General features: G+C 36.4%; 1 protein-coding gene across 1 annotated transcript; it reads left to right on the top strand.

Annotated features, from left to right (window-relative positions):
• Window positions 1-2,586: 2,586 nt before the first annotated feature.
• LOC129282530 (riboflavin transporter 2-like) lies at window positions 2,587-10,696 on the top strand. The gene is made up of 2 exons (XM_064113854.1): window positions 2,587-4,249; window positions 7,420-10,696. Exons 1-2 carry the CDS (start codon window positions 2,801-2,803, stop codon window positions 7,660-7,662), a joined length of 1,692 nt encoding a protein of 563 aa, XP_063969924.1. The 5' UTR covers window positions 2,587-2,800; the 3' UTR covers window positions 7,663-10,696.
• Window positions 10,697-13,373: the final 2,677 nt, after the last annotated feature.

Raw genomic sequence — 13,373 nt, 5'->3', positions numbered from 1 at the left:
TTAATCTAACAATTAAATTGTCCCTTTTGTTTCATCTCGCGCTTAGCAAGAGGAATAGGAAGATATAGTCATCATTTTATGACATGTCGTAAGGATGTCCCGGTCCTATGTCAAAACTCAAAGTAATAATAATGAAAATTTTAGCTCTTTTTTTAAAAGTGCGATCCATATCCACCTTACAATTTTCCTACAAAGTGCTTGAAATATAAAGCTTTAAACGACTCATTTTTTAGATCGGAATATCAAAGTTTCATGATTTTCATGATTTAAGATGTATTTAGAATGCCTAGATTCTAGGTCTAAATATGAAACACGCGCGCGCATGTTTATTCAAATACTCAACTTGTTCTCTATTTAAATCAGTATCCAGTTTCAGATCACAATATCAAAATGTTTCTGCTCGCGCTTTGTGCTCGCATTATTAATGTAGGAAGACCCCCTATTACTCATCCTTTTCATGATTTACAAAGCATTGATTTTGATTGATTCATTTTATTTAAACACGGTAAAAAGCCCTCGATCAGCCTATGGCTGTTTTAAACCTGTTTACAAAACATGAACATAGTGGCCCATTTTAAGGTCTAAATCTCGATTTTTTTTCTGCTCGCGCTTCGCGCTCGCATCAATTGTTGAATTATATAGCTATCCAGTTCACGATTACAAAAATTGATTAAAATTTTCCATTCTTTCTTTAGAAATTTTCTAAATTTTTCAGCTCGCGCTCGCATTTTTTTAATTGTTGAAATATGTAACGCCTTCATGGCTAAGTGCAAGCAGTCATTAACAGGTACCAGTTCAAAACGTATATAAAAATTTTCTGCTCGCGCAATGCGCTCGCATTATTAATACTCATCCTTTTCATGATTTACAAAACATGAATAGAGTGTCTCGTTCAGTAAATATTATAGGACTAAATCTCGAAATTTTCCGCCCGCGCTTCGCGCTCGCATCAACTGTCTACTTATATACCTATTCTGCTTGAGTTACAAAAAGTGCTTAGAATTTGCATTCTTTAGGTGAAAATGTAAAAAAAAATCAGCTCGCGCTTCGCGCTCGCAATATTTGATTGTTAAATGCTAACTGCACGCAGTCTTTAACAGGTATCTTTTCCATCAGTTCATTTCTGCTCGCGCTTTGCGTTCGTAGTAATTATTAAGTTGCATACACATTTTTTTCAGGATAACAAACATTGCCCAGAATGTTCAAATTTTAGGGGGTAAAAAAATAAAAAAAAATTAGCTCGCGCTTCGCGCTCGCATCATATAAATAAGGATTATTATATTATATATGAATTTATAAGAATGAAGCTAAGAAGTGACTAATGAGGACTATTCCTTCAAAGAAACAAACACAAATTATCTTCGAGCTGCCGATCGGGGAAAATATGGCTGAAACGAATTTCCGCCCCCCCCCCCCCCTTATTGGCGAAGGCTGGATCCGCCCCTGTGTCCCCCCTAACTTTTGGGAGAGATTTCTGCCCCTGCACAAAACATGACATTTTTTTTCTAAAGGCATAAGAGCGACAAGTTAGGAGTACATCCCGCCTTCTTGACAATCGCACGATTGACCACAATATTATGGCCCCTACCAATGGCACGCCATTGCAGAATTTATTGTTTCAGTTCAGAAGAAAAATATATGCAGCAAAATATGAAATTATATGTTCAAGAAGAAATATATAATATGCAAAAAATATGAAATATATGTATTCAATACCAAAACTATTCAAGATATCTACACACGAAATATATAAAGGCATGACACAAAATATATGCAAGACAATAAACAATAAATTCAGCAATGGCGTACCATACCTACCTGCTATTTATTGTAAAATAATTTTAAAAAAGAACAAAGAAGAAAGAACTTCGCAGTCTGGCTTTTCTTTTCATGATAGCGGCATTGATATATCGTTGCACACTACTCCAAATAGAATAGAGGAACCAGGCCAATGTACACATCTCGGGGCCCAACCAAATTTGGGTTGTGGGTTATTTTCATTGTGCGATTTGTTTGAAAGACGCTGAAATGTAAAAATTGAAGTAAATCATAGTAATACAATAAGTTACCGACGCCATCGCCTGTACTCGTAATGTGATTGTGACATTGCACTTTAAAACATGATACCCATACTCCATGTATGCTCCATGATGGAAATGGATGAGAGTAAATATACATATAAATAATTATGTAGGCCTACCTTATACTTTAAATTTTAGAACAATTTTTTAGGTTAGATTACCCTTACTTTTTTTAAGTTAGATTACTCTCTATTCGTGAGCTCCGTAACAACTATCCCATATTATTAATTTTCAATTTCAGTGATATTTTAATGAGACTATTCAACTGTTCCCGGCCCAATCGGGAGTCATTGCCTTGATCATATCAAATGAAAATGAAATAAATGCAGAGTGAAACGAAATAAATACGCTTAAAATGGCCAGGTGCGATCATTTGAATGAAATATTGTCGCCTTCTCTGTATCTGGTTATAATCAGATGCACAAATTAGTAACAAACACTCAGGCAGGTGGCGTTGATTTTTATTCATTTTACTTATGATCTTTCCTCTTTCATCTCCCCCACAGATTGATACAATGACTGTCGTATATAGAGGACACAGACGACACCGAGCAACAGACGAAGGTTTATCTTCCATATATATTCGGTTTACTCTTTTGCAGTTAAAAATTTCGAAACAAGTTTTTTCAAGAGCTCATCTGCACACAATTTCCGATTAGGCCGATGTGTCGACCCGAGTCATCAGATCTATTTTCATTTTGCCTTAGCTTCTAAATTAGATGAAAATGTTCACTGATGCGTTGACAGCATTGCTAGTGGTATCGTTCGGTACGAGTACATGGGTATCTCTTGGTGGCCTCTGGGTAGAACTGCCACTTCTCATAAGCTTAGGCATCCCCGAAGGATACAAGATCGGTTCCTACTTCGTCATGGCAACACAAGCTGCTGTTATTGGGCCGCTGATATTCGTCGTATGCCAGTACTTTGCTCCGAGGGATCGACATCTTGAGATTCCAGCTATATATATGACTCTAGCCTTCGGAGTTATCGCGAGTTTTTGCTTGATTTTCTTCTGGGACTTCCACACTATGTGGTCTCTTGATGACTCAGAGCATAGCACGGCCCTGCTCATCCTGGTCTTCTTCATGGCTCTTGTCGATAGTACATCCAACCTGACATTCATGCCTTTCGTCTCTAGACTCAAGCCGCAATATCTCAACTGGTACTTCATAGGGGAAGGACTTAGCTCTGTCATTCCAAGTATGGTGGTCCTTCTCCAAGGTTCTAATGGTGATGACGAATGTATTGCAAATCATACATTCTTCAGTACCAGGGAAGATCCCATCAGAAATATCACATTAAATACAAACTGCACCACCTATGTTGTGCAGAAGACAGGACACGCCCTTTTCCCTCCACATTTGTATTACACATTTATATTTATATCATTTAGTCTGAGTACGGTATCCTTCTGCCTACTGAGATGCAATCCTCTGCTGAAAGACCAATATGACGAAGACTTAAATTCTGAAAAGTACGGAGTGATTGAAGATAAACCATTTGGATGCCTTGATTGTTTAGAGGGTCGTCGAGGTCGCAAAGGCAACCCCGAAAAAATAGCTCTATTACACTTAAAAAACCGTAAAGATGAAGAGAGTCAAGTAGAGAAACTGAAACCTTCTAAAGCGTTGTCCTCCTCTGATGAGATCGGCAGTGAGGACTCTGGTATCATCATCAGCGAAGAAGAGGAAATAAGCCAAGTTAAAGATGATGATGATGATGATGACCATGATGAAGGAAATATTTCGACGAATGTCGAAGATGGTCAAAGGGAAGGGGACGGGAATTACACCCTGAAGTCTATCGAAAACAGAGAGGAGAATAATAACAATGGTACAGAGACATCGAAGAGTTTCTGCTCGAAGAAGCACATATTGCTCTTCATCACTTTGACGGTGATTAGTTCTCTGATATACGGAGCCTTGCCATCGATACAGAGTTACTCTTCTGGGGGATACGGATCACAAACTTACATATTGGTCACATGTTTTGCTGAAATCAGCGTACCTTTTGGGTTCTTATTCGTGATGCTTCGACCGAGCACGAGTAATCTGGTGGTCGTGTTGACAGCTTTTGTTGGAATCATCTCTGGTACGTACTGCATGGTGGTAGCCACACTCAGCCCAACTCTTCCGCTCCAGGCACAGACGATGGGAAAAGTTTTGATAGTAAGTTCAATTATAGATCACCCTACCTACCATCGTTCCCACACCATGCCTCTATCTTCCATCATTTAAAAGATCTTCAAAGGCGACATCTCCAAAAACAAAAAGTTGATTTTGATAATGATAAATAATAATTTTTTTTTTAAATCAAATAGTTAACGCAGTAATCTGCCAATGACAGTGCTGATGATGTCTTCTACTCGCTATCTCTTTGAATTAAATCATATTAAATACAGAATATTTCAATTTTCTCAGATATCATCAAACATGGTCAATAAGGCACGTTTTCATTAAATCACTGTATAGGTCATAGCTGTCACGATTCTACCTGTCCGGGCAAAATGATCACACTTTATTTCTCATTATAATCAGGAATATAGCAATATCTTATATTTTATAAAATGAGCTGCAAAAGAGGTTATGAGGGGGGGGGGCAGTCAGTCGGCAAGCCCTGAAAAAGTAGCCTCCTATCCAAGTGATATTCATGACTAGAGTGTTTTTGCATTGTTAAAGACCCTGACCGGTATAAAAACAGTCATATATCAAAATAAAGGTAATGATTCATACAATACAAATATACCAAAAATATTACATATATCTCCTTCCATTTCTGACAAATATTAAATAAAAATCAAAGAAACTGCTCCTCCAAAGTACGCTTCGATTGAGCACCCCCACGTCGCCTGGAAATGATGACGTCACGTTGTGTCAGGAGGGTTGTGATTCCATAGGTTTGTGTACAAAAGCATTGGGTATTTTCTTCCATTTCCATGTTATGAATCCATTTTTTTTTTTCGTTTTCAGATGAAAATGGCACTCAAAATTATTCACTGTTCAAATTGTCGTAAACCTACAACTATTCACTACCTTTTTTGTGATTTCTTTGTTTGGCTCTTATTGGGCCTAAATTGCTATGTCAGGAAAAGTTGTTATACATAATCTAAATGCAGATAGAATTGAAATCTGCGCCAAATAAGCAGGAAATAAAATATGGCAAAAACTAGTTCAAAACTGTAGATTTCATAAATTCAAGCTTGTGGGTAAAAATATATGTGATATCCCTCTGTGATAGAAGTGAAGAGAATGAAATGCGTTATCTGGAAAGCAAAAAATCACCCAGTTTTTCTGTGTACAAACCTATGGAATCACGACGCTTCTTACACAACGTGACGTCACGGTCTCGAGGCAGGTGAAAAGCACAATAAAGCCTATTTTCTAAGCGGGGTTCGAAGCCCGATAATTGGAATATTCACAAGCAAAATACTCAGCTGGGAAGCGGTGAAAATGCATAAAGCATACCTTGCTGTATTTAGTAGCTTATAAGCTTTCGATTGGTATATAATTTATCAATTTCATTTTCGGGTCCGGTCTGGATCTTTAATGAGCTTGGTGCGGACCAAAACACCTCTTTTTATTCTGCCATTGCTGCTCTAAATATTGACCAAATTTCATGTTTTTGGTATCTTTCTAAAGAACAAAAATAATTCTTTCAGGTCATGTGTTTGGATTTAAAAAAAATGTTGTAATATAGGGGAAACTTTTGATCTAAAACATGAAACAAAATAATGATTTTCATGCAACAAAAGTTGTTGTTTTTACAATTAATTTCTGTTTGGGCCCAAATGATTTTTAAATTATGATAAAGCTGAAAATCTAAGCTTTGATATTATATAATTGTTATAACAAGATATATTTTAGATGGGTCAGCAGCCAGCTTTGCATAGGCCAAGTACATTTAGCAGCTCAAAAACAAAAGCACTGCGCTCTGATTGGTCATAGAGACCACACACCCACGCTAATTCCAATGTTCCCCACACTGGGCATCAGCAAGGTCACACTCACCATGTCATGTGGTAATTTCTTCAAATTACCCGCGCCTGTTGTTTTGAAAACCTTATTCAGCCAATCAGAACTCTAGACTTTATGCTACTCAGAAATTTCAGAAATCTCGTCTTGCATCTCGATGGAAAAAGCTGGCTGCTGACCCATTTAAAAGGTGTCACATATCAAAAGTCAAGTTGTATGAAAATAGAGAGTTTGAGCTTTCTGTTGATATAAATCATGTTTGTACCTAAAACACAAAATTTTGCACAATTTGCAAGATAAAAGAGAGGAAGAAAACTCCGTTTGAGGCATCTTTTCAGGCCTAAAATTCACTTATTTATAATAATATTTTATTCAAAAGAAATAAGCAATACAAAAGAGTAACGTTTACTTTTTCCCATGGTACAAGAATAATCAATTTTACTCAAAGAGATAATGGTTAAATTCTTTGAGAAAAAAGTCTCATAATTCACGAGATTTTACAGGGATATGAATTCAGCCACGAGAGGACTTGGATAAATCTTGCTCATTTGCTCATTAACGCAGGGGCTTGCAGACTGACGGGGGGGGGGGGGATGACGCCAACCATTGCCTCATTCGCAAACAGACTAGGATGTGAACTGGTGAATACGGATGTTTTGTGAACATAAGCGAAAGTTTAACTTTCCAGTTTCATCCGCATTTGTTGAATTTAACAAGAGTTAGGTTTGTTTGGACGTTTTCATTCTTTTTATTAAAATCAACTTTCTGTTGAGATGGACTTCCCTTTACGTCATAAAAACGTTTAAATAAAATTTAAATTTATATTTCAATCCATTAATTAAGTTTTCATGCCCGGTGAAATGTGGTGCGCCTAGCATGCTGAAGATGTACTACTCTAAATATTTCTTGGACATGTTGGATATTAAATGAGTTCTTCGGACACAAGTATGCCAGTTATTTGAACAGTTATTTACTTTTCTCAGGAATTGTACATGCAATACATATGGGAGCATGAACGCAAAATGTGCAATGACTTAATTTTGCTGAACGAAGCTCAAGTTCTTTTAAAGTTATATGCATGAATAAAATCACATTGTATTTATTATATGATTGTCTGAAGAGGCATATTTCGTAGGCTTCTCTAAATGAACTTCAAAACTTGAAGAGAGGTATATTTCGTCTGTTTGTAGGCTTCTCTAAATTGATTTCAGGCCTATTGTGCCAAACTTTCTTGCAACTTAACGGCTTAATCCATCCAAATCAAGACAAGAGTATGTTCTATGAGGGTGTTGAATGGCGTTTTAATCTAGTTGTTCATAATTTTGATTTAATATCACAACCCTTTCTTTGCCATTTTCTCCACATAGATTTCAGCTTGGATCTTTCAAGGGTTCTTTTTCTCATATTGCCGGGCCACTATCGGGTGGATCCTTCGTAACGACGGCGGATCTCGTGTTTCTATGATGTACTTCGGAGGTTTTACAACCATAGGTACAATGATCGGGGCCATCATCATGTTCCCTCTCATCAACATACTCAATATCTTTGAAGCATTTGATCCCGCGCTAGGATGTGCCGATAAGGTGACATGCGTCACCCTTGAATATTGAAACCATCGGCTTTTCGTCCGATGGAGCAACTTCCCGTAGATATCATGGATGTAGCAAATAAATCATCCTAATAAGCATATATTTGCATTAAATATAATATGCAAATAAAGGATATTAAAGGAGGATGAGAATATTTGCGAATGTTTTTTCAAATTTCTTGCTTCAAATTATATCTGCTGCTCTTGGAGAAGAAATCGTCTAAATTAGCACAATTATATTTTCATCAATATAATATGCAAATAAAGGATATTATAGGAGGATGAGAATATTTGCGAGTGTTTTTTTCAAATTTCTTGCTTCAAATTATATCTGCTGCTCTTGGAGAAGAAATCATACAAATTAGCACAACTATATTTTCATCAATATAATATGCAAATAAATGATATTATAGGAGGATGAGAATATTAGCGAGTGTTTTTTTTTCTTCAAATTTCTTGCTTCAAATTATATCTGCTGCTCTTGGAGAAGAAATCATCAAAAATGGCATATATTTGCATTTAATATTCGAATATATGGACATTATAGGGGGATTATTTTGTATTTTGTAGCTTTTTTCTTACTTCAAATGATATCTGCTGCACTTAGATAATTGTAAATTAAATCTATTTACACCACTTCATGCAGAAAAATCAATACAAAACTCCAAACCTGATTTTATGAGGCTTGATTTATTTTGATATAATGGATATTGAACCTCCACCCCCTTCTCCATGAAAGAGCCCCCCTTCCTAATCAGCAAGATTGTAGAGTAGTCCACTATAGACATGATAGAGATGGGGTTTTTTCTCATTGACCAGAGATTGAATGTTTTATTTAAATTCTTGAATAAAAATTTTATATCAAAAAATATAGTTTGGCTTCCAAGGCATAACATGTCGGGGGTGAAGCAACCAACTTCGTTTATTTCAATGCGTGGAATTTGTGAAAATTTAAATGTGGCAAGATCAAAGCCCATCCACTCCTCTCCCTGTGTTACAGCCACGGCAAAATACATGTCGACTATATTTCCTTCCTGTGTATTCTGGAGTGAGAAGCAAGTTATTCCATGCAGGCAAAGAGTAAATAAACATCAATCAAATATTTGGTTTATAGATCAATCAAAAAGGGAACATATGGCTTAAGTCTGTGATAACTTCCGAGTTGCAGCCCCATCGATATAATGTTTCCAATCACAGGCGGCGGAAACGGGGGACGGATACCCTTCCTGTTCATGATTAATGTTTGGGGGTGGGAGAGGCCAGGGCGCCATTTTTCAAATAGTACACAGGGGCACCAAAATCAGTTCGGGCCCCAGAAGGTACAAAACATGGATACGTGCCTGCCTTATTAGAGATCTTATCTTGTTTATAAGGAAAAAAAAGAACTTAGATAAACATAAGATATTAGTGTGGACTACACCCAAAACAAAAATTCAAAAAATATCAGCTTTTAGCAGGGAAAAAAAAGGGAAAAAAGGTGGGTGTAAATATTTTCCCTCCCCCTAAATTTTGATGCTTCCGCCACCAATGTTTCCGATGAACTGCATAGGATGGCATTTCACCTGTGACATCCAAAGATGCATGTAATTCTGGTAATAATGTTAATACCAGATGAAAATAACCCTGTTGTTGATGTTTTTCGTCAAAATGTCTTGAAATCCTCTCATATCTGTTTCTCTGATTAGTCATGGTTTCACACTGAGAGAACTCCCCAATATAATATTATAATTTCCTTGCCTTCGAAAGTCTATTTAAGGTTTAAAACCTCGAAGTGGACCAAATCTAATTCACAGTTTGAGTAGGCCTAGTCCTCCCAGGACCAAACACAATACCACAAAAAATGCATGCTCACAATAAAACCAAGCTCTATCATGCCTATACCATGTATACTGATTCATCAGTTCATTCTTTGCCTTGTATACCCTGCTTAAATCGATAGAATATTGTTATTTTTTAAAGGAATTAAAAATAAAACAAAATATGTATTTTTCCTGTGGTAATGATGAATATTGGATTGTGGAATCAATTATTTATAAATATCGTATTATGTCTCCAAATTTACTAATCTATAATGATATAAAGTATTCATGTACTAAGAAAAAAATATATATCTAAATTATATGCCTATATCCATTGCTTCCATGGTAAATAAAGGTGGTTTTAAATTATATTTTCTATACTCATTGTATATTTTTAAAAGAAAGCATTCTCTGTGAAGTTCCATAATCATTTAGATATTCATTTCAATACATTTCGAAGCATTTTCATTTCAGATATGCTTATTATTTATACGTTCAAATTTAAAAAAAAAAGAAAGAAGAAGGAAAAGAAAACAAATGAATAGTAGAAGTTAAACCAGCCAGGAAACGTGATTTCTTAAATCTTTTTTTTCTGGAAAAAAAATTACGATATACTTTCGCTGAGTGATAGAGCACCCTCCCCATGAAAGGGGTCGTTCATTACGCTGTGCTGGACCACTGGTATATAGAATTGTTTTAACTGGATTTAAGTGTTTGTTACTTTGGTAACTTAAAGTATTATTTGTGAATTTAATAGAATGGATCAAGTAAAAGAGTATATATTTTCAAGTTTAAAAAGGTTTGCGCATGAGGTCCATATTATTGAATTAATAACATAAATAAATGACAAATTCAATGTCGTCCCTGATATTTAAAACAATATTTCAAAATTTGACCTTCGCTGGCAAATAATCAAAATGACCCGGCGGATGTATACACAATGTTGTTTTCATGATACTGGGCCTCAAACGAAAATTGTAAGTTGTCGGTTACATGAAATCATTATAAAAAAATAATAATGCTGTCAAGCATGTTGTTATAATTACAAGTCCACTCGGAATCATGTTGTTTTATTATGAATAGAAGTTATAGGTCTATTATCAAACCATAGCAAATTTTCCTCGACAATCAAATTGCGACTGTAATCATTTTCATATTGGCTTGTTTTTGTTCATCCTTACGATATTTTATTCATGTTTTATTCATGTTCTGTAGCTTTGTGTTATTATTAATCGCATTAAATCAATTTTGGAACTGGATAAACGTGTGTTTCTTTTCCATTTTCCATGACGAAAACCTTTCATTTCAAAACACTATACCCCAGTTTCCCTCAATCAATTCTCTTCTCCAAGTACGACAAACCATAACTGCCCCAAGCAAGCAATTTAAGTATCAAAACACCTGTTTCTTGACCTCGGTCCGAAGATAACACAACAGCCCGAGCAAAGCATGCCGTCATTTTAATTCACTTACTTTCCTTATTTCGAGGTCGATTTTCTTCGTTCGAACTTGAATATGGACTAACATTGGATTTCTGAATACAATATGCATTTGAAAACGTGATTAAATATCGAATACAATAATTTCATTCCGAAGGTCCTACTACAGGCAGAGAAGTCTTACGTAATAGCACAGCTGTTGTTTATCATTTCGTCCTTGGCTCAACGCTCATAATCTGGCCTGTGGAGGTAAAATTGAGACAGCGGGGATTACCTGGCCTAGCGGGATTGATCAGGCGGGTGTTTCATAAAGCTGTTCGTAAATAAAGAGCGACTGGTGATCCTGTCTTGCGGTAAATGGTACACACCATTGGCGAAGATCTAGCGCGCGAGAAAGGATCACCAGTCGTTCTTAAAGTCGCTCTTAACTTACGAGCAGCTTTATGAAACGGCCCCCTGGGCTTGGAAATGATTTTGGGATTTACAAACGCAAAATGGGGTATAGAACCGCAGTTTGCAATCTGAACTGCGGTCTTTCTCCAAACGGGGGTTTGACGTAATGCTAAGTATTTTATTGAATGTCATTAAGTATAGAGTTGCTTTACAAACAGGGCCGGTAGTGATTTTTTTTTCGTCGGTATTTGTACACCCGACGCAAGAGGCATAAGAGTTTATTTAGTCAGACCACGCCTCATGAGTATTCATGGCCACGAAAGGTTAGGATCAGTGTCGTAATTTCCGACTCATCGATCAGTTCGATTGGTATGGCACAGCAAATCCTTCAGTCGTGTTCTCGCCTAGAACGATTATTTAAAACAAGTTTGTTTTTAATTAAAAATTGAGGCAAGAATCTGAAACAAGACAAATCCAAGGTTTGTAATGTGATTCAAAGCCTCGGCAAAACAGCCTATATTACATCGTCATTAATTCCCACTGCCCTCTCGTGTCGAGTGCACAAGTACTGACCGGGGGGGGGGGGGGGTCGCCGCCCTTGTGTTTACCCATAATAGGTCAAACCAGAGGGTGGACCAATTGCGTAATGAGCCAACATTTTGAAGGGGGCCGAACACAGCATATTGGGGCAAAACACTCTCTGAAAAGCCGCGAATCGAGCGAGCAAAAATTTAGACCTTTTTGCTACAAACATCTCGTTTTGTGATAGATTTTGGTATAAAATAACATCGTATTCCATCCAATTATTTTCCCCTTTTTCTTTTTTTTTGCTCGGTCGTAACATTTTTTGTGATCTAAGGCAAGTGGTTTGATAAAGAAGCAAGTTTGAAACATACAAGCAGATTTAGGTGGCGTATAACCCTACGTAGCTTAACGCGGCAGAGAAGAATATGGAAAGGTTTTATCGTTACCATGATAGCAGGCGGGGGGGGGGGGGTGGCGGAGCGAAGTTGAAAGTGGGGGGGGGGGCACAGGGGAAAAAAGAACACCTTTTCTTTCGAAGAGGGTGCTTTCTTAAAACAAAGAAAAAATTACTTACATGACTCACGAAACTTAAAGGGATGATCCTGGCTGAAAATATTTATATCTAGATAAATAGAGTGAAATTCACAAAGCAAAATGCTGAAAATCTTATCAAAATCAGACAACAATAACGAATTTATTGAATTTTAAAGTAACGCAATATTTTGTGAGAACAGTTAGTATATGAACTTCGTCATGAATATTCATCAGGTAGGCTGATGATGTCACATCCTTACCTTTTCATATGTTATTGCATGATATTGATATATAATTGTTTCATTTTTTCATACATGTGTGAATGATATGAATCCCTTATAATGAAATACAAGGTGCAGCAATTACTATCTAATGCACTAATTCAATTTTCAATCCATTTTTTTACGATTCTAGGTAGAAAACATTTGAAAAAACCTAATATCATATAATAAAATGCAAAAGAACAAGTGGGAATATGTTCATTGAAGGCATGCCTAGAACTGTTTAACCGGAATAATGCAAATCTTTAAAATGCCATAGCTTTGAAATTCTTTGTCCGATTTTTTTTTTTTTCAGCGTTTTGTTTGTTTGATTTTTCTTTGATCTGTTCAAATCGTATTATTTTCAGCCTGGAACATCCCTTTAATAGTTGATTTATAAAAAATCCATCGCACTGGCATGCAGATGGAGGGCTTCGGCTTCCATCCCCTCGCCCCAATAAAGTCCCAATGCCAAGAAAAAAGGGAGAAATGGAAATGAAAGTGAAAGGGGTGAAATATATAAGATTTTAAATAACTATATCGTCAAAATTTATCACAAATTTGTTTTTTGGATTAATATTTTTCAAAATTATTGTTCGATCAGACTCGCGACCTTTTAGAAATTCCCTTTACATTTTGTTTGACCTTTTCAACCTTTTGTTGGCTCGTTACGCCACTGCCTGGTCCCTGTATTCGAACTCTCATGCTCGTGGCCACCCCTCTCATTTTTTAATTTTTTTTAGGGGTTTGCTTCACAGTTTTTAGAAGTCTTGGATGAGTGGA

Source organism: Lytechinus pictus, chromosome 2 (assembly GCF_037042905.1).
Source record: "Lytechinus pictus isolate F3 Inbred chromosome 2, Lp3.0, whole genome shotgun sequence".
NCBI lineage: Eukaryota > Metazoa > Echinodermata > Echinoidea > Temnopleuroida > Toxopneustidae > Lytechinus > Lytechinus pictus.
This window is presented reverse-complemented; position numbering and strand designations above follow the sequence as displayed.